Here is a 22190-nt window from a genome sequence, read left to right as displayed (position 1 = left end):
GTTTCCGAGAAAATATCCGTAACCGTATTCATTAGGATACATATACGGTTACTCAAATCTATAACCGATAAGATATGATTGTGAATATCGTTTTGTAGTGAAATATCCATATCTGTATCCGAAGTATCCGAATACATATTAGTCATACTCTTACGATAGTTTTGATTCTTAAATTATGGATTTGTGGTTAAATTGATGATCAAGATGTTTAATATTAGCTTATTAGTTATAATGAACATATTACCGACCTCTTTTGTATCACATGAACTATGTTTTTCTCAATACTATCTCGTTTTCTCATATCCGTTTTGTATCCGCATGCATATCCGCTTATATATCCTTATCCATATCCGTAACTGTATCCGATTTTAGCGGATATGGATATGAATTTTCCTTACCGAGTTATATGCGTAGTGGCGGAGCCACCTGGGGCTTGCCCTAGGCAGCTGCCTAGGGCAAGAAAGTGAAATCGGGGAGCCCCGTCGTCGACTCCTACGAGGGGAGCCCCTTGACGACCGAGCTTGAGCAGCTTTTCCTCGCTTCCCCGCTCAAAACTAGGTTTTGTGCCGACTCCAACGACAGATGAGCAGGAGGACGATGCATTTCTTTCGCCGATGTTTGCGCCTTGGGATTCATCGCCAACCAGGATTATTTTTTCGCGCAGGGCAAAAAAAAATTCTGGCTACACCACTGTATATGGGTATCCATAGCTATATCCGAGATGGATAAGCAGATATGGATATGATAAGCATAGTGTCGGAGCCGTATCCGGACCTATGCACCCCTACCTACAAGTATACATCTTTTATACAAATCATGTAAACAAGTATAGTAGGATATTTTACCACCAGTATTAGTCCCACGAATCTTTCACATTTTGAAATAGTCCCTGAGATCTTGATATTTTGAAGTAATTGTAATCGACTGAGGATATAATGAATTCCATGACAAAGTTAACTTTTGACGAAAACAAACTGACGATCACAGTGGGAGCCAACGGTCTCGCTGCCGAGACCGTCGTGTCGCAGCCGATCAAGATTCCAGTTGAATCCATGGTCGAATACGAATTCAACCAAACCAAATTTGAGGAATATCTTTCATCATCCTCTTCAAGATCTTCATTGTCTCGTAAATACAAGAGGATCTCACAATTGAGGAAGACCTACATGCCAAAGAAGGCACAAAATGAAGACTCTCTCCGGATTGTTGCTAAGGATTTTACTCGCAACACCTCTGCTCACAATGACTCTTATCTAGTTAAAGAGTCATCGAATCAAAGCCCACCGGTACTGACGAAGAGGGCTCGTCAGAGACAGCGTCAGCGCCGTGCTCGCCAAATAGCTAAGGCATTTAAACAAACCGACGGAGTTCGTTATTATGCGGACTTAGAGTCGAGGAAACAACAAGTGGTTTGTTCAACGCAACGACAAACTATTCACGTTTCTGCACAATTCACGACGGAGGAATGGACACTCGTCAGAAGGGCTCGTTCGATCCTCAAAGAACGTATACAAAAGCGTCGTGCAAACACAGCTCATGCTCGTGCTCTCTTACAACAAAGACGAGAAAGAAACAAAGAAACAGTGGTCAAAGAACCACCAAAACTCTGCAAAGTTTGGATTCCAAAATATGGAGTTGTGCAAAATCAGCATTCGGAGCCTGTTAAGATTCCATTTTAAACGTGCGACTCCTGACATAACCTTGGATCGCTCAAGGACAAAAATAAATTGTCCTGAGAATGCCAACAAGGTTTTATACCCCCAGAAGAAGACGCATTCACCAAATGATATCGTCATACCTGGGAGGTCATGCCAACAGACGATACGATTTTTTGGCAATCATACCGATGAATCGTATTATCAAGTTGGGGTTGTGAATAATTTTCGAAAGAGAGTTATTCGAGAGATAAACTCTCGTTGTTCCTGTGCGCGACTCGTTAAAGCAGCATTATCAGGATGTGATTGTTTCAAACGAGAAGCCATCCCACGAAGAGTCTCTGTATCGTCGAAGCCTAAGCCGAGACATTTCCTTGAGAGAAAATCAGCTGCCCAAGATGATGAATTCCTTGAAGTCACCATCAACGTGGCTGATAAAAGAAAGTCTAAGCGGCATTCAAGTGACTCAAATCCCGACTTTTCTCCGAGAGGAAAAGTCAATCCAAGAATTGCTCAAAGGATGTCTCGACTCCAATTAGGAGCCATCAGACGCAGAGACTACAAAAGAATGCAAGTAGGAATGTCCTCGGAGGATGAATTCTCAGACACTTGTTCAGCCATTGTTTCTGATGATACAATGTCTAGTACAGGACAAACCAGAGAAGTACTCACGATCACCTCTGATCAATTTGCTCAAATACTTCAAGAAGCTCTAGCCAAACAACGTGAAGAAATTAGAGCTGAAGTGAAGACAGAAATGGAGTTAGCTATCCAATAAATGAGAGAATTGCTAGCTCAGCGGCTTCAATCCCTTGAGTTCAGTCAAAGAACTGAATCCAGCTGCCACACTCAGAAAGTTGTGGATGACAGTGATCCAGAAGTGGATGAAGTCATTATGGCCGATACACCTCCCAATAGCAATAACGCTGGGGGTGGTTTAACACATTCTCCCAATAACGATGGTTTAACGGATCCTCCCAATAACGATATTGGGGGTGGTTCAATAGCACCTCTCACTGGGGGTGGTCCAATTATCTTTACTCGACATCATTCAGAAAGAAATGAAGACGATGACGGGAAAATGCAAAAACTTGAAGACAAAATCAATGCTTTGATGACGGCTCAAGAAGTTAAGAAGACGGGTATTCCATGTCCCTATCCAAGGGAATGGGATTCAATACCGTACCCGGCGAAGTTCAATCTGATTAACTTCACACCGTTTGAGGGGAAGAGTTCGCCTTTAGGCATGATTTCTGGAAACGAGGCTTTAATGGTTCGGTCATTCGTTGGCACCCTTCGTGGGTCCGCCTTCGATTGGTACCGACGGCTCAAGCCAGGGAGCATCAATTGCTGGGATGACATGGAAAGTTTGTTCCTCAGCAATTTCTTCGATGATGACACCGGAGTGTCAATCGGAATCCTTTTGGATGAGAAGCAAAAAGACGGAGAGTCAGTTGACAATTTTGTCAAACGTTTCCGTAACAAAGCAATGAATTGCAGAGATCCTATCACAGAGGAGTTCATCCTGCAAACATGGGAGAGTCAGTTGACAATTTTGTCAAACGTTTCCGTAACAAAGCAATGAATTGCAGAGATCCTATTACAGAGGAGTTCATCCTGCAAACATGCCACAATAACCTCTCCATCGATGTCCTGGAAGCTCTGGGGGTCGTGCCATCCACAACTTGGAAGGAGTTAAAATCTCGGGGTGAACAAGCTGAGCACTTTCTTAAAAGAAAGAAAGCTGAGAGAGGCCAACCAATGACATCTGCAATCGTTGAGAATGCGACTCTCGATCCGAGGTTTCAAAAGGAATATTCTTTCGAAGATGATGAAGCTCCAGCCATATTGGAATACCTCCTCGCTAATGACAAAATCGAGCTACCACCTATTAAAGATCAGGATGGAGCTAAGAGGATTACGGATCCAAACTACTGTGCGTACCACAGAAGGGTTCTTCATCCCACCGAGATTTGCTTTGGACTCAAAAACAAGATCCAAGCCCTAATTGACTCCGGCGTCATAACGACGAAAGAAGTCGAGTAAAGACGACCATACAACTCCAGTGGGTGCACGAGTATAAACTGTTTCCCCACACTCCAAAGAGTATATGAGTATAAACTGCTTCTCGATTATCCAACTGAGTACAATGTTAAACCCGGTTTCGCAAAGGAAGCTGGGGGTGGATGATTTATATAACGGGAAGTTCCTGGAGAATCTTATATTCTTAAGGATAACCCGAACATGCGACTGAGGATAACGAACTCCTCGTTACACTCAGTTTTGCAAAGAAAGCTGGGGGTGGATAATTCATGTAACGGGAAGTTCCCGGAAGAATGTTAAATGTAATATTCTTAGGGATAACCCCGATCATTATGAACAAAGTGATAAACACTAAACTCCTATTATGACTTCCGAATACTCTTTTGCTGAGATGAGATTCGATCACCTTTTTAGATCAATCTTCCCTCACAAAATTCTCATTTTGGTCAAACCTTTAAACAGTTAGGACCAAAGCCAAAATCCCCTCTCGATTCGTTCCATGAACGAGAGGTCCACAAATTGAACGATCAAACCTTTAAACAGTTAGGATCGTCTCAAATTTCCATCTTGGTCAAACCTTTAAACAGTTAGGACCAAAGCCAAAATCCCCTCTCGATTCGTTCCATGAACGAGAGGTCCACAAATTGAACGATCAAACCTTTAAACAGTTAGGATCGTCTCAAATTCCGATCTTGGTCAAACCTTTAAACAGTTAGGACCAAAGCCAAAATCCCCTCTTGATTCCTTCCATGAACAAGAGGTCCACCTTCGATTTGCGCAATCAAACCTATAAAAGTTAGGATTGCTTCCAATCTAAATTGATCAAACTTTATTCAGATTCTCTGAATAAAAATCCCACTTCAAATTTCCTTTATACCAGGAGATAGAATATAAAATTCTTCCTCTCCGATTCCGGGTTGAAATCCCACTTCAAATTTCCTTTATACCAGGAGATAGAATATAAAATTCTTCCTCTCCGATTCCGGGTTTATCTCTACCAACAAACAAGAGACCAGGAGATAGAATATAAAATTCTTCCTCTCCGATTCTGGGTTCATCTCTACCAACAAACAAGAGACCAGGAGATAGAATATAAAATTCTTCCTCTCCGATTATGGGTTCATCTCTACCAACAAACAAGAGACCAGGAGATAGAATATAAAATTCTTCCTCTCCATCATCGGGTTCATCTCTACCAACAAACAAGAGACCAGGAGATAGAATATAAAATTCTTCCTCTCCATCATCGGGTTCATCTCTACCAACAAACAAGAGACCAGGAGATAGAATATAAAATTCTTCCTCTCCATCATCGGGTTCATCTCTACCAACAAACAAGAGACCAGGAGATAGAATATAAAATTCTTCTACCTCCCAACAGGTATATGAGGTTAAACTATTTCCCGAACACTCCAATAAGGTATATGAGTATAAACTATTCCTCCACCAGCTCTAAGTCAAGACTTCGACAACGGTCAAGCGATAAACGTGACACCGGAAAAATTTTGTCTATTCTACAAAGCACTGGATAGACCAAAAGATGAAGAGGTCAAGATTTGAAGCCATGTACGGGTCCTTCCGTACGATCTACTCAATCAAGTATTGAAGGGATTACAAATAAGGCATGTCTTATCCAAAGTGCCCCAGACTCCTCTATAAAAAAATATGTCTGGAACACTTTGGAGGGGGTATCTGTAGGCGTCAAAAAAATGCTGAAAGATATCCAAACACAGCTCAAAAGGAAGTCATCCAAAAAATCAAAGAAAAGACAGTGTTTACTGTCTCGCCGTGCGAGACAGTGTTTACTGTCTCGCCGTGCGAGACAGTGTTTACTGTCTCGCAGAGCAAGACGGAATTTACTGTCTCGCAAACGAGACAGTTATAAAGAGCATCCACAGGCTGATTTCAGAGCAGAGAGGGCAGAGTACTCGAGCTTCTGTAACTCCTTGATATTCAGGCTTTGACTTGATTTCAAGAAGAACGACTATCTTACCTTGATAAGATATCGTTTCAAGTTCTCACTTCGATAAACGAAGTCAGAATCATAAACCCCTCACGATTCGATCAGAATCTGTGATTTGGTGGTCCACGGGCTAACGCACCCCCGGCACAGGCAAAGATCCCACGCAAGCAGTGATCCAAACAACGATCCTGCGTTTGTTTCTCAAGAGTTGTAATTTTTCGTTTTGTTGTGTAGAAAAAGTCTTATAAAAAGATTATTCTTTCAAATTTATTGTAATCGACCGAAGATATAATGAATTCCATGACAAAACCAACTTTTGACGCAAACACCAGCCAGGATTATTTTTTCGCGCATGGCAAAAAAAATTCTGGCTACACCACTGTATATGGGTATCCGTAGCTATATCCGAGATGGATAAGTGGATATGGATATGATAAGCATAGTGTTGGAGCCGTATCCGGACCTATGCACCCCTACCTACAAGTATACATCTTTTATACAAATCATGTAAACAAGTATAGTAGGATATTTTACCACCAGTATTAGTCCCACGAATCTTTCACATTTTGAAATAGTCCCTGAGATCTTGATATTTTGATTTACCACCAGTATTAGTCCCACGAATCTTTCACATTTTGAAATAGTCCCTGAGATCTTGATATTTTGACATAGTCCCTAGATCTTTAAGGTGCCGTTTGGCAAAGGGTTAAGTGAGGGGTTAAGGAGACTTAACCCCTTCTTAACCTGCCAAACACAACAAATCTATATAAGGGTTAAAGTGAGTTAACCCTTCATAATTTGCCAAACATAAAAAATATAGAAGGGTTAAGTTAACCCCTCTAGAGAGGTTAAAATGAGTTAACACTTCAAAATAAGGGGATTACTAATACTCCTATTTAGATGGAATAAGAGTTAACCCTTCTAATTATAAAGAAAATAGTCAAAATCATTGTTATTCCCAAACACTAAAATTGATCATAAGGGCTAAAATAAAACTTATTTAACGGGTTAATAATTTAGTCATTCGGATTATCAAATAGGCTAAGTACATTAATCATTCTCTTTAACCCCTCTTCATTAACGACCTCTTTTGTATCACATGAACTATGTTTTTCTCAATACTATCTCGTTTTCTCATATCCGTTTTGTATCCGCATGCATATCCGCTTATATATCCTTATCCATATCCGTAACTGTATCCGATTTTAGCGGATATGGATATGAATTTTCCTTACCGAGTTATATGCGTAGTGACGGAGCCACCTGGGGCTTGCCCTGGGCAGCTGCCTAGGGCAAGAAAGTGAAATCGGGGAGCCCCGTCGTCGACTCCTACGAGGGGAGCCCCTTGACGACCGAGCTTGAGCAGCTTTTCCTCGCTTCCCCGCTCAAAACTAGGTTTTGTGCCGACTCCAACGACAGATGAGCAGGAGGACGATGCATTTCTTTCGCCGATGTTTGCGCCTTGGGATTCATCGCCAACCAGGATTATTTTTTCGCGCAGGGCAAAAAAAAATTCTGGCTACACCACTGTATATGGGTATCCATAGCTATATCCGAGATGGATAAGCAGATATGGATATGATAAGCATAGTGTCGGAGCCGTATCCGGACCTATGCACCCCTACCTACAAGTATACATATTTTATACAAATCATGTAAACAAGTATAGTAGGATATTTTACCACCAGTATTAGTCCCACGAATCTTTCACATTTTGAAATAGTCCCTGAGATCTTGATATTTTGAAGTAGTCCCTAGATCTTTAAGTGTTTTGCAACCAGGCGCCCAAACTCTTTAAACATTTTGGGGGACTAATTTCTAAATGCTTTTTAGATTTGGGGGGAATAATTTCACTCCCGCTGCGACGCGAACGAAAGAGACCTATAGGCATCGCTCTGCAGGTATCCCGCCAGCGCCGCCGTGAGATCGGCCGCCATCCACTCGAAAACCCTAATTCTGATCACCGCACCGTCAACAAGATTCTCTCTTCTCTCTTCAAGGTAAACCCTAAACCCTAGCTTTCCTTGCCTCCATCTTAGTTAGTTCCTTCCTTTTTCTATTGTTCTTATTTTTAGGGCTATCGTCTCCGCATTGGGAACCCGCATTGGGAACTGTTGAGTCTTTAATGCCTCTTCACAGCGCGATCGGCGTTGATTCCTCTTGCTGGACTTGCCTCTCTCAAGGTGATTGCAAATCCAAATTAGGTAGATTTTTTTTTTGGGTTAGAGTTTGTGTATTTTCAGTGGTTTTGTAGTGTAATTGAGTATATGTGGTTTAAAAGATTATAGCTTTCAGTGAAAGAGGGTTTGAAATAGGAGAGTATAAAAGAAATATGAATTAGATTAAGAAGAATGTGGGGAAGACTTTGAGAGGGTTTGAAATAGGAGAGTATAAAAGAAATATGAATTAGATTAAGAAGAATGTGGGGAAGACTTTGGAGAGCAAACAAGAGCTAATGATCGGGAATAACCATAGAGATGTGTCGAGAATTTGCACGAAGTGCTGATATATTGGAAGAAATACTAAAAACTTGAACAAGTGGTGCTGGGGAATAGCGACTCGATGTTTGGCTCATTATGACTGCCAACACCCACGCTGATGAAAGATAGGAACGGCACAATAAATTAGGGTTCTAGGCGTCATGTTTTTATCTTTCTAGTAGACTCAAGCATACTCAAGATTGGAATGTAGTACATCAACCTCACAGATTATATTAAAACTGGAGACCATTGTATATTGTGATACTTGATGGCACAGAATCTATATTGATCTCTGCAATCTACCATTGAAATCTGAATGTTTATTCTGTGTGGATATTGGTCTGCATACATTCCTCTTAGATTAAAATATTGAGCAGATCATGTAAACATACAAGAGCAGTTTGCTTTCTTTTTATACAATGACATAATTACCGTTGGTTCATCTCATTGCTGATACAGTTTGCTTAGGTGGTAATGTTTGAACCGTACATATTCCTGGAATATGTATGGAATTAAATGTCACATCTGGTTTTGTCCTTGATGTGAGTTCCTGGACCCTGTGATGTGCAGTCTGCTTGAATCTTCAGCTATGGTGATGCCTTGTTGATCAAGAAGCTTATTTACTCTTTCTAGGATACCCTTTCTTTTACCTGACAAATATTGTTTCCAGTATTCTGTTTTGTCTTGTGAACTCCCATGAGACTTCGAGTCGGAGTTCTTACGAGCCAGATAGTTGTCAACCATGTGTCTAGTTGGTTAGTTGTCACATTGTAATTACGACTTTAGATCATTTTATGTAGTGGAAGTCTCAATTGAATCTTGAAGTTGATTGATATTTGCCTCGTATCCTGACCTGTCTAGATATTGAATTGACTTGGATCATTAAATGCAATTGCGGTCACATTTGATTATTGAAATTGATTGATATGTTCTGGCATCCTGATCCTTTACTTCTTGATGTAGGCTGTGTGTTACCTTTGTGATCAAGCTTTACTGGCTATTCAGAGAACTGGTAGATAGTAGTCTTTTGTCAATTTGGAGGCATCGAGGCAAATAATGTTTAAGGCTAAAAGTATATATCTTGGCATTGAGAAAGTTTGCATTTTATGTTTATATCGCTCATTCGCTTGTAACGTGTGGTTTCAGCGTTTTGGGATATTGTTTAATTAATGGGAATAACTTGGGTATATATGGGTATATAAGAATAGTTATTTGTGCTGTAGTTTGGTTAGATACCGTAAGTCCATTTTGCAAATTTCACTTTTATGTTACAAATTATAACACTAGCATGCATGTGTGGATACTCATGCTGCATCACAAATACTTCGATTTTTTTTGGTCAAGCATTTATCCATTCTTAAACACAAACAATTTAGCAGTTGGATTATATTTGGCAACTATCAGGACAGTGAGCAAACCGATGGCTTGTGGATTTTAGATTGTTTCCTGTTTCTAAGGACTTCATTGATTGGTTGTTATGTGGTACAAATATTTTCGAAGGCTATTCTAATTTAATTGATGTTAATGTTCAACCGCAGTGAGGAGTTGATCATTCTTGTTCCTGTAAGCGGTATTCAAAGAAGGGTGGGAGCGCTTCTGATCTTATCCCTGATTATTTATAGTGCGTATCATACTTTATTGCTAATCTATGGAACCATAAGTAATAGCTTGATTCCCTCGTGCTCATTAGTTGGGGTTAACATCAAAATGCTGCAAGCGAAAATGCTGTGGTTCTATTTTCAATATTCTATTAGTAAAGGTTCGGTTTTGAGGTTATTTGCTACGGATATATGTTTTGGTAAAATACTATAATACTTGAATTTCTTTTGAAGAAGATCGCTTCTGATGCCAACTGCTCTGTTCTTTTTTTTAACGACTTATAATAAAATTTTTAATATTTTTCTAGATTTTAGTATTTTCTGCATCAGAGCTATATAATTGATTAATCTCTTTAAGCGGCTGATTAAGCGTTTCTTTAAGCTATTTACTCCCAGTTCTCTATTGAGATTGATTTTCCTCACATCTTCTTGACTCTATGTAAAGCACTCTCCTAAATTTTGACTTTTCAATACTAAGTTTCATTTGACTTTTAAGATCGAACTCTTCATCAATGATTACATTTACGTGTTTAAGTGAGCATTGAGCAAGATCCATCTTTCTTAATATTTTATATTATTTTGTAGTTCCCCTTCGAAGTAGCATGCACAATGACTATGGTTGTACTGCCAGAAACCATATAATTTGATAAATATGATTAGCGTATGTATCTAATAATGGGGAAAAAAAATTAAGCCTTGATATGACACACATGTCGGAGGAATAAAATATAAATGGGCTGGCCATCATGAAAGGGGAGACTTGGATCCCATGATTTCACGTATAAGAACAAAGTCTCCTGTTAGAAATAAGCTTATTTGATTATGCACATATGCGAACAATAGAAAAATCTCTTGCTACAGAAAATTTCGCAACCAACTTTCATATTTAATTATTTTCGGCAAATAATTCTTCTGCTCTTGTAAATAATCGTCCTGTATTAACACCTACCCCATGCTTAATTATTTTCGGCAAATAATTCTTCTGCTCTTGTAAATAATCGTCCTGTATTAACACCTACCCCATGCCTGAAAATTCAAGAGAGATGCCTGAATAATCTTGATTTTGGAAAGAGTAAAAAATAAAAAAATAAAAATAAAAAAGAGAGAGAAGATCAAGTGGTGTATTAATAAGATAATTGCCAAATTTTGATAGGATTGACGTAGAGAAGACGATGCATAATATATAAAAGCTGAAAATTTTGATTTAATAATAGATAATACATATAATATTTCTAAAAAAATAATAACGATAAATAGTAAAACAACTGTCGCTTGAAGCTAGTGAAAACTTCTTTAATATTAGTAAAAGACATTTTAGTGTATATTTATGTTTTATCAACCTTGACGAACAATTTAAGGAACTTTGTGCTCAACTAACGTTAGTTCTGAAGATTTACATGCAGAAGTATATCGAATAATAAGATTCTATGTGAAAGGCTGAAACCTACTTGAACATGAGTTTTTTTTCCTTCTTTTTCATTTTTCATTTTCTTTTATTTATCTTTTTGTAGCTCTCATCATCAGTCAAATATTGACAAACATGAATTTATTCTGAAATACTTTATTAACAAATTTATTCTGAATTTAAGGGGATTCGATCTCGTAAATTATAAGTTGAGAGTCTAATTCAGCTACCACTGAGCAATATATTGTTCCACATTGCACAATATATTGTTCCACTCTGGTTAAATGAAATGATAGGATTCTATGAAAGCCTTACATGACAAAGAACGGCGGGCATTGCACAATATATTGTTCCACTCTGGTTAAATGGAATGATAATTGATGCATATGCCAACTTATTTGACACAGGAAAGCCAGGCTTAGTTGAAACCAAGGGCGTTATATATTGTGCCTCATGAGTGCCATCACTGTTTTTTGCTGAGGATTATCTTCCCTTTGCTGTGTAACCTCTACTTGTTCATTGTGCAGGATTGCGACTTCAAACCTCACAATGCAGAATGTTCCCTGACATTATAATGTCAAACAAATTTTGGAAGCTTTGGCCATCAAAAGCAAGGGCAAACATGAAGTTGTTTGAGAACTTTTGTTCACTTGTGCTTCCTTCTCCATGCGAAGGTAGGTAATCAGTTCAAGGTCAATGGTCGATGGCACATGTGGATATACTATGAAAAGTTTCTTGATGAGCTGGTATTGTTTTTCCAGGACCCTCTTATCTTTGAATTTTTATTTTTAATTTGATAGTAGTTAGCGTCAGCTAAACTAAATATGTATTGACATGAGGTGGCTTCTAGAAAGCCCTTCAAGACTAAAGATTACATGGCTGATGTTGGGCGCAGAGTCACACCCTCACGCTACGGAAGCAAAATGTCCTAAGAGAGAGCTGTAGACGGTAAAAAATACCTCTATAGGCTTACAGGAAATTCGCCTGCGAGAAGAGCTCGCACGCTCAGTTCTCTGGCACGGGCCTAAATCGCATAGACGTCAGATATGCTCGGTTCTAGGTTCGCCTTACGGTCGGCTCGCCAGCACGAGTTAAGATCGATCAGGATGGCGGAAGTTCGCCTTTCACTCAACTCGCCTGCCCGAGTCCAGGGTCGAATCCGCCAGCAAACCCCAAGACCGTCAGTACAGCTAGGTATCCGCTACCCCACGTGCTGAGATGGACCTTCCCATCCCTCTCGACCCAAAGGGAGAGAGCACAGTACCACAAGACCGTCAAAACGGCCGCTCACAGTACGCACAGCACGAAGGTCTGGACATGTGTCGAGTCAACCTGAGCATTCATAAATGCGACTCACCTCGGCTGTCTGAGTCAAGAGCTGGATCTGCCGGCACTCGGCAAGTTGGCTAGACCCACTCGAGTATTGTGCACCTACTTCACCGCCTCTCCTGACCGGAAAGGAGAAAGCACCGTGCCCAAAGCACGCCGGACGGTCACGCACAGTACGAGTGATCGGACAGACGCCTCATCACTCTGCGAACTCATAAATGCGGTTCATTAATGCTGGTCAGGTCCACTCGGATAGCAGTCGTTCGTTGCCTCACATACCAGAATGGGCCTTCCCATCGTAGGTGACAGGACATAAAGCACAATCCCTGGAATGACCATTCATGGTATCGAGGAACGGCGAGATGTCTCTGAAGAGGATGTGGTCACATCCCACAATTCAAGGAGAAGTCAAGCTGTCCTTCTTCCATTTAAAAGCCCCTTCCAGCACACTGGAGGAGAGGTCGCAAACTTAGAGAAAAGAGTTGAGACCAAGCTGTTAGCAGATCCTTGCATTACAGCACCACCGCCTAGTTCCGAGCTCCGATCGCCGACGAACTAAGCAGACCCGAACTCTATTGGCCCGAGCTTCTACTACGTACTGAAGCTCTCCAGCAACCTCATTCGAACGGTCCAAGGGAAGCAGACTCGACACGAGCATCGAGCGAAGCATCCTGTAGCCACCTAAAGTCCCCACACAAAACAAAGAGGGCTTTCCCTCTGCTTCTGTTGTAAACATTTGATTTGTTAGTTTGTAATAAGCCTTCTTATTAATATAAACAAACACTCCCTATTTTCGGGAAATCAAGTTTTCACCCTACAGAAGATGGCGACCACAGTGGGTGAAGCTGTTTCATCGAGTGAAATGGTGGTGGCTCAGTTTGATGAGGTTGTTGTCGGGACGACCGTGGAGTCCCTAGAAATCGAGTTCGACCAGGCCAAGTACGAAGAGTACTTATCTTCCTCCTCCTCTGGTGGCGATGCGTCCCGCAAACGCCACAGAGTCGTGCGCCGAGGCCGACCTCAGACGGTCAAAGCCTCTGCACCTGAGGGTTCCACCCGAGTCTCATCGGAGGAACCCACTCCCTCGCAATCGATCAACGCCAAGCCGGAGATCGAGCGCAAAGGGCAAGGGTCTGCCAAATAGGTCGCCAAGCGATCCCCGCAGATACCTACCCCGAAGGGAACGCCGGTTCGCTCCGGCACAAACCACACTGCCATAGCTCGCGGTGACGTTCTCCCCGCTGGGAGAACTAACCAACAGCGGCGGCAAGAGCTCGTCAGACAGGAGACCCAAACCTCCATTTCTCACGACGGCCTGAACCATCATACAGGTCCGAGAAACACTAGACGAGAAGGCAAACTGCCCGACATCGGGAGGCCCTCCAAGTCAGGAGCGTCGACCGAGGAAGGCAAAGCCGCCCTCTCGGGAATACTTCGCTTCTCAGGTCATATCCCTGATGCGAAGAACTCACTTTCAAGGGGTGAGCCTACCCGAGTAGGCGAATCCTCGAAGGCTGGCGAGCCTCGCCATAATCACTTGGCGGATAAACGTAAAAGCAAGGAGAGGGGCGATTCTTCACAAAACCGCTCGTCCAAACGTAGGGTTGAGACCCGCCTACGCACTGGAGTTCGCCAGAACGCGAAGACTCGCCTACGCACTGGAGTTCGCCAGAACGCGAAGACTCGCCAGTCAAGGCGAGATCGCCCAACTCCAGCACCGAAGCATTCCACCTAACGCGCACCAGAGAGAGCGCCCAAAAATCTCTCGTCCGCTCACCCGAGCGACTCCTCTGAGGCTGGGGGTTGTCACCAACCACCCGTAGAAGACCTCAGAGAATTCTTGACTCGCAAACGCACTATCCATGAGGCGAATCCTCCGGAACGGCGAAACCTTCGGTGTTCGAGAGACTTTCTCAACAGTCCTCTCGACCAAGGCCCTCCCGTCGAAGGCACCGTCAACAGAAAAGACGCGCTGCTGACGACCTGGAGCTCTCATCCGCCACAGTTAACATGACGGATAAGGGGAAGGCGGTACTCTCCGACTCGCCAGACTCGGACTCCGTCCTAAGACCTAACACCCCACCCTGGTACCTCCCTCCTGCGGTGAAGACGAGGTTCATTCGGCGGCGGCCACCTCTCAGACCTCGCGCTCAAGTCAAGACGCGCATGCGAGAGTGCACATGACCGGACTCGATACCGAGCAGACAATGGCCCAAAAGCTGGAGGAACAGCAGGCGACCATCGACTCTCTAAGAGAAATGATGGAGCAACTGCTGAACAAGAAGAAGAAGAAGAAGAGGACCCAACGTCCCTTACCCCGACAAACCAGGGACAAGGAGTGGGTACCCCCTCACCGCCCAGCGGCTGAAACGGAGGATGATCGACAGTCCGATTACTCCTCCAAAACATCGATAGGAACGTCGCACACCGTGGATAGCACCCGTGACAAAAGATTTGGCGAATTCCAGGACCAGTTGAACGCGCTGAAGCTTCAGCAAAATATGAACAAGCTGGGGGTGGTACGTCCCTACCCTATCGAATGGGACACGGTCCCATACCCAGCGAAGTTCAAGCCCATCAGCTTGGTACAGTTTGATGGCAAGGGGTCGCCCTCTCAGCACATCTACTACTTCATGGCGCAGACCGGATTCCTTACCGGAAACGACGGCATTCTCACTCGACTATTCATACGTACCCTCAAGGGGGTAGCCTTCGAATGGTTCCGCAAACTGGAGCCCGACTCTATCAAGGCATGGGCCGACGTTGAAAAGCTTTTCCTCGCCCGCTTCTTCGACGATGACACGGAAGTGTCAATGGCCACTCTCCTCGCTGAGAAGCAGCGTAAGTCGGAGTCAGTTAACGACTTCGTGAAGAGATTTCGAAATCGATCAGTCCACTGTCGGGACCAAGTTTCCGAGGCGACGCTGATTGAGATGTGCCGCAACAATCTGTCGATCCATATCCTGTCCAAAATAGGGGCAGTAGAGACCCGGACTTGGAAGGAGCTTGTTCGCCAAGGAGAGCAAGTCGAAAATATGATCAAGAGGCTGGAGGCTGAAGAGCCGCAGTCCAAAAAGAGAGCAGCGGAGCCAGCTGCGCCGAAGAATCCTCCTCGGTCGAGGGGAAAAGAAATCATGGCAGTCAACACCGCCCCGGCGCCGAAGGCTGTTCAAAAGCCTAAACCTAGGCAGTTTGAGCCACGCCCCCAGCGACAATATGATTTCAAAGAAGACCAGGTGGTGGCGACTCTCGACACTCTACTCAAGAGTGGGCGAATTAAGTTGCCAGAAGCCGCCAAGCCTGAGGAGGCGGACAAAACCGGTGATCCAAGTTACTGTGCATATCATAGATTCCTTGGCCATCACACAACCAAGTGCTACGTCCTCAAGGATAAACTCCAGGCCCTCTACGACACGGGGGTCTTGAAGAAAGAGAAGGTCCAAAAGCAAGTGACGGCGAACATGGTCACTTTGAGCTTTGGGACGGGTCTCCCGGAGGTTCAAGCCCCGGCGGGGATAATTCCTATCCCCAAGGCGGTTTTGAAGATCACTAATGACGATCCTCACAACCAGCGGGAAAAGGGTTTGGTTCCACAAACTCTGCCATCAGGGCAGGTGATGTGGGTCCATCCGGACCTCCTCGATGACGAGCAGTGGACTGCACAGCCTCCCAAGGAGGCTAAGAGGAAGCATTGCAACGTTGTCTCCGCCATCCTGGATAGAGATGACGCGGCGATGACTGCCTTAACCGACTCTGAAGAAGACAGACACGTCTTCGCCACGAGAGCCGGAAAGGAGTTCGCGAAAGAATATCCCGCGAGGGCGGAAAACCCGGCAGGACCTCCCGCGAGGCCAGCCGCAGCAGTCCCTCCCAATCCAGATGGACCAAGTTCAAGCCGCCAGCCTTACCGGTTCAACGTGCTCGCGCAATTGAAAAGCATACCCGCGCGAATCACCGTGTACGACCTCCTCCGGTTGTCTAGGCCTACCCGGGAAGCCTTACAAGAGGCGTTGGCTGACGCAGAGGCGTTCTCGACCCATTTCTCGAAAGAAACGGAGATCGAACAGGGCTGTACAACTTGCTGCCAAGTCTCCGAGAGACAGATCCCCTGCATCACTTTCACCCCCGAGGACATGCTCATCAAGAACACGTCCCACGACCGGCCGCTGTACTTCACAGGATACGTCGGCTCGGCGAAAGTGGATCGGATCCAGGTTGACCCGGGGTCCGCGCTGAGCATCGTGCCCCTGAAGCTAATCAAGCATTTGGGGATACCGTCGAAGCGCCTAGCCTCGACCTCGACTACCATCTTCGGCTTCAACGCCACTGGGACTCGGCCACTCGGCAAAATCCGCCTGAAATGTCGGATAGGCGACATGAAGACAGAGGTGACGTGCTACGTTATCGATGCTGAACCCTCCTACAACATACTCCTGGGGCGTCCGTGGATTCATGGCAACCGGATCGTTCCATCCACACTACACCAATGTTTGAAGTATGTGGACGACTACGAGCGAGTAAGAACGGTAGTGGCCGACAAACATCCCTTTAAAGGGGTCGAGAACTACTTCGCGGATTCTCTGCTGTACCAGGACCCCGAACAGCCACCAGTGGAAGAACTGGAGAGTGGTAATGAGGCGGACAGCGAGCCTGAATACGGTGACAGCTTAATTCTGAACGACTTTGAGTCAATTGTAATTGGTTACGAGAGTCACCATGTAACCAACGCCGTTCAGGCAGAGAAGCTTATCATGAATGAAAAATCCGACCTTGCTTATTTGTCGTCTTGCTCCTCGTCCGAAGATGACGCACCTAATAACCTATGGTCGACACTCTACAGTGAGTCTTCTCTACACTTGCCGGTATGTTCGTCATACGTCTTCAAGACGCGACTGATCGAGCCATCGCGAGCTGTATTCGTCGTGCCAGCACGGAAGAGGTATCGAAAAGACATCATCTTCGGTCGAATCGATCGTCCCCTACGCACGCTATGGGACGAATCTGAGGACGAAGACCCAGCGCCCCAGTTCTCGCAATACAGTCGAGTGGCGAAACGCATGATGAGCGACATGGGGTACGACCTCACTCGCTTGGAGGGCCTGAATTACGGCCGAGGACGTAGGACGGTCATCAAACCCGCCTATGTCCCCAAAGGAAAGCCCTCAAATTACTTCAACAGGACTCGGAGAGGCTTAGGCTACTCCTCCTCCTCGTCGGAGCTGTGCTTTTACGTCGACGAGGACTCCGATTATGCATGTTCGGGGGACCAATCGTCGACGACCTCGGCTTGGGACTCAGACGTCAGCGTGAAGGATCTATTTGATGGCCTTACAGTCAACATGGCCACAGTAGACCCCGCCGGAATGGCGGAGGACGAACAACTTCCACTTTACGACGAGACATGGGATCGCCATGTTAGCGCCCAGTGGAACAGTCGCTTCGAACAGCGCGAACCACCAACTGAAGACGAAGTCCTCCAGGTGAACATGGGTACTGAGGCGAATCCCAAACCCATATTCATCAGCGACAGTCTGCCTCCCTAAGAAAAAGAGGATCTCATCGCCCTCATACGGGAATACATTGACGTCTTCGCCTGGAATTACGAGGATATGCCTGGCCTGGATCCGCGGGTCGCCACGCATCGCCTCAACATCAGCCCTGACGCCAAACCAATTAAACAACAGCAGAGGTATTTTCGCCCCCAAATCATGGAGGCGATCGAACCTGAAGTAAAGAAGCTGATCGAATCCGGTTTCATCAGAGAGGAGCAACACCCCGACTGGGTGGCGAATATTGTTCCAGTCTTGAAGAAGAACGGCAAGATCCGCATCTGCATCGACTTTAGGAACCTCAACGCCGCGTGCCATAAAGACGAATTTCCTCTGCCCATCACGGATGTCATCATTGACAATACGTGCGGATTCGAGAGGATGTCCTTCATGGACGGCTTCTCGGGGTACAACCAAATCAAAATGCACCCCGAGGACGAGAAACACACTGCATTCAGAACCCCCATAGGGGTGTACTGTTACACCGTCATGCCTCTCGGGCTCAAGAATGCCGGCGCAACCTACCAGCGCGCCATGAGCATGATCTTTCGAGATCATCTGCGAAAGACGGTCGAATGCTATGTAGACGACTTGGTCGTGAAGAGTCGCCGCAAAGAGGACCACCTCCAAGATTTGAAGGCGATGTTCGAACTCATGCGGACTCATCAGCTCAAGATGAATCCTACCAAGTCATTCTTGGGAATGTCTAGCGGCAAATTCCTCGGCTTCGTCGTCACGACGAAAGGGATCAGAATTGACCCAGACAAGGTGCGAGCTATCCAAGAGCTCCAACCGCCCCGAAATCTTAAAGAGCTAAGAGGCCTTCAAGGACGACTGGCTTATATCCGAAGATTCATCTCAAATCTCTCGGGCAAATGTCAACCCTTCTCTAAGCTAATGAAGAAAGATACTTCCTTTGTCTGGGACGAGCCTTGCCAAAGGGCCTTTGAAGAGATCAAAGCTTATCTCTCGAATCCGCCTGTCCTTGCGGCGCCAATCTCAGGGAGGCCATTCCTCGTATATATACGGGCCATGGAACACTCTCTAGGTGCCCTCTTGGCTCAAAACGACGATGCAGGCCATGAGCAAGGCATCTACTACCTGAGCAGAACCTTGCAGGGCGCCGAACAACGATACGCAATGGTCGAGAAGGAATGTTTAGCCTTGGTGTTCGCTATCCAAAAGATGCGGCACTACTTGGTGGGCCAAACCATCCATGTCATCTCCCGGATGAATCCCATTCGGGTCTTCATGACACAACCTGCAGCGTTGAACTGGCGTCTGGCCAGATGGGCACTTCTGCTCTCTCAATACGACATTCACTTCATGCCACAGAAATCAGTCAAGGGACAAGCCATCTGCGATCTCATGGCTAGTCACCCGCTGGGGGAGAAGACCGATCTATTCGAAGATCTGCCGGATGAACCTCCCGAAGCCAATATGACTTCGTCGCCAGAGGTGTGGCAGATGTTCTTCGACGGCGCGTCTCGCGCAGGCGTGAGCGGCTCTATTTCTGCAGGAGTGGGGGTGGTCCTCACCTCTCCGCACGGTCACGTGTTACCCCGGGCCTTCTCCCTGATAGAACCGTGCACCAACAACGTAGCTGAGTACAACGCGTTGCTCATAGGGCTCGAGCTGGCCAATGAGTTAGGGATTAAGCACCTGGAGGCTTACGGCGATTCCCAACTCATCGTCAAGCAAATGACTGGCGAATATGAAGTCAGGAATGACGATCTTGTCCCACTCCACAAAGCGGCCGTCAGACTAGTGGAGTTATTCGAGAGCTTCCGCATCGAGCACGTGCTCCGTTCAAAGAACACCCATGCGGATGCCCTCGCATCCTTGGCGACCAATTTGGCCCAGCCTTTGGGAACGACCCAAAGGGTCACAGTCGCCAGCCGAAAACTTTTTCGAGCCAGAGACGTCCCATATCGTCGATTATGTCCTATACGGCATATTGCCCGAGGACTCAAAACGAGAGTCTATCCGACGACGTGCCTCGCGGTTCTACTACGATTCAACCACTAAAACGTTGTATCGGAGGTCGTACGACGGCTTGCTGCTTCGCTGTCTTTCAAAAGCGGAGGCGCAAGAAGCCGTACGCGAAGCACATGACGGCATGTGCGGAGCTCATCAACCCGGACCCAAACTTTGGGATCGCCTACGGAGGATGAGCTACTTCTGGCCTGGGATGGTTACTGACGCAGTCGCTTATGCAAAGCGATGTTACGAATGCCAAATCCACGCCAACTACATACACCAGCCTCCCGAGGATCTGCATCCGACCAGGGCGTCTTGGCCCTTCGATCGGCGAAAGGTCATCGCTTCATCCTCGCCATCACTGATTATTTCTCTAAATGGGCCGAAACCATCCCTTTAAGAGAAGTCAAGACTAGCGACGTGATCAAATTCATCAAGCACCATGTCATATACCGATACGGCGTACCCCGGCGTATCATTCATGACAATGGCACGCAATTTGTTAGCCATGCGTTCACCAGGTTCTGCGACAAATTCCGAATACAGAACCTCTCTTCCACGGCCTACAACCCTTCAGCGAACGGTTTGGCCGAAGCTTTCAACAAAACAATTATCAAGATCTTGACCAAGCTGACTTCCACTAGCAAACGCGATTGGAACGAAAAAGCTGACTTCCACTAGCAAGCGCGACTGGAACGAAAAGCTAGGTGAGAGCCTATGGGCGTATCGTACGACGGTTCGCACACCGACTGGCACCACGCCCTACTCGTTGGTATACGGCTATGAAGCTGTATTGCCGTTAGAGATTCAGATTCCATCCCTCCGCGTCGCCCTAGCAACGGGGATGACGACTGAGGAGAATCACCAACTTCGACTCGCAGAGCTCGAAGCATTGGACGACAAGCGACTGGAAGCTCAGCAACACATTGAGTTTTACCAAGCTCGGATGGCCAAGAGCTTCGACAAGAAAGTCAAGCGCCGAGCCTTCAAAGAAGGAGAGCTCGTCCTATCCGTCCGTAGACCAATGATCCTCACTTCCAAGAAGAAGGGGAAATTCCAGTCCAAATGGGAAGGACCATTCGTGGTAGAGACAGTCTACTCAAACGGTGCCTATCGCCTCGTCAAACCGAACGGTGATAAGATCATGATGCCCATCAACGGCAAGTACCTGAAGAAGTACTACCCATAGTGCTCCTTCACAAACTCCCAAGAGTGCATGAGTCTAAACTGGCCCTCAAAACCTCCGACTAGTACACGAGGCTAAACTGTACCCTCTTTGCCCGCTCTGGCGAAAGCCTCTTGTGGGATTCAATTCGCCTGTCTCCCCTAATGAGAAGGCGGATCCACTAGAGTCGTTCATATCACGACATATACATTCAATTCGCCTGTCTCCCTAATGAGAAGGCGGATCCACTAGAGTCGTTCATATCACGACATATACATTCAATTCGCCTGTCTCCCTAATGAGAAGGCGGATCCACTAGAGTCGTTCATATCACGACATATACATTCAATTCGCCTGTCTCCCCTAATGAGAAGGCGGATCCACTAGAGTCGTTCATATCACGACATATACATTCAATTCGCCTGTCTCCCCTAATGAGAAGGCGGATCCACTAGAGTCGTTCATATCACGACATATACATTCAATGCGCCTATCTCCTCTAATGAGAAGGCGGATCCACTAGAGTCGTTCATATCACGACATATACATTCAATGCGCCTATCTCCTCTAATGAGAAGGCGGATCCACTAGAGTCGTTCATATCACGACATATACATTCAATGCGCCTATCTCCTCTAATGAGAAGGCGGATCCACTAGAGTCGTTCATATCACGACATATACATTCAATGCGCCTATCTCCTCTAATGAGAAGGCGGATCCACTAGAGTCGTTCATATCACGACATATACATTCAATGCGCCTATCTCCTCTAATGAGAAGGCGGATCCACTAGAGTCGTTCATATCACGACATATACATTCAATTCGCCTATCTCCTCCAATGAGAAGGCGGATCCACTAGAGTCGTTCATATCACGACATATACATTCAATGCGCCTATCTCCTCTAATGAGAAGGCGGATCCACTAGAGTCGTTCATATCACGACATATACATTCAATTCGCCTATCTCCTCCAATGAGAAGGCGGATCCACTAGAGTCGTTCATATCACGACATATAC

General features: G+C 45.5%; 1 protein-coding gene across 4 annotated transcripts in view; it reads left to right on the top strand.

The window, feature by feature from the left end:
- The window catches only part of LOC109833131, a 47985-nt gene continuing 33279 nt past the window's right edge, over nt 7485-22190 (top strand). Inside the window, exons 1-4 of one of the 4 annotated variants that reach the window (XR_002245103.1) lie at nt 7485-7661; nt 7737-7844; nt 9680-9762; nt 11672-11818. Coding sequence is in view for 1 of the 4 variants with exons in the window: in XM_020400688.1 (XP_020256277.1) it covers nt 7787-7844; nt 11672-11818 (205 nt within the window). In the remaining 3 variants the exon portion in view is untranslated. Of the gene's footprint in view, nt 7662-7736; nt 7845-9104; nt 9526-9679; nt 9763-11671; nt 11819-22190 lie in introns of those variants that run through there. The other 3 variants (XR_002245104.1, XR_002245105.1, XM_020400688.1) reach the window with 3 other exon arrangements.

This window comes from Asparagus officinalis, chromosome 3 (genome assembly GCF_001876935.1).
Source record: "Asparagus officinalis chromosome 3, Aspof.V1, whole genome shotgun sequence".
Classification (NCBI taxonomy): Eukaryota; Viridiplantae; Streptophyta; class Magnoliopsida; order Asparagales; family Asparagaceae; genus Asparagus; species Asparagus officinalis.
This window is presented reverse-complemented; position numbering and strand designations above follow the sequence as displayed.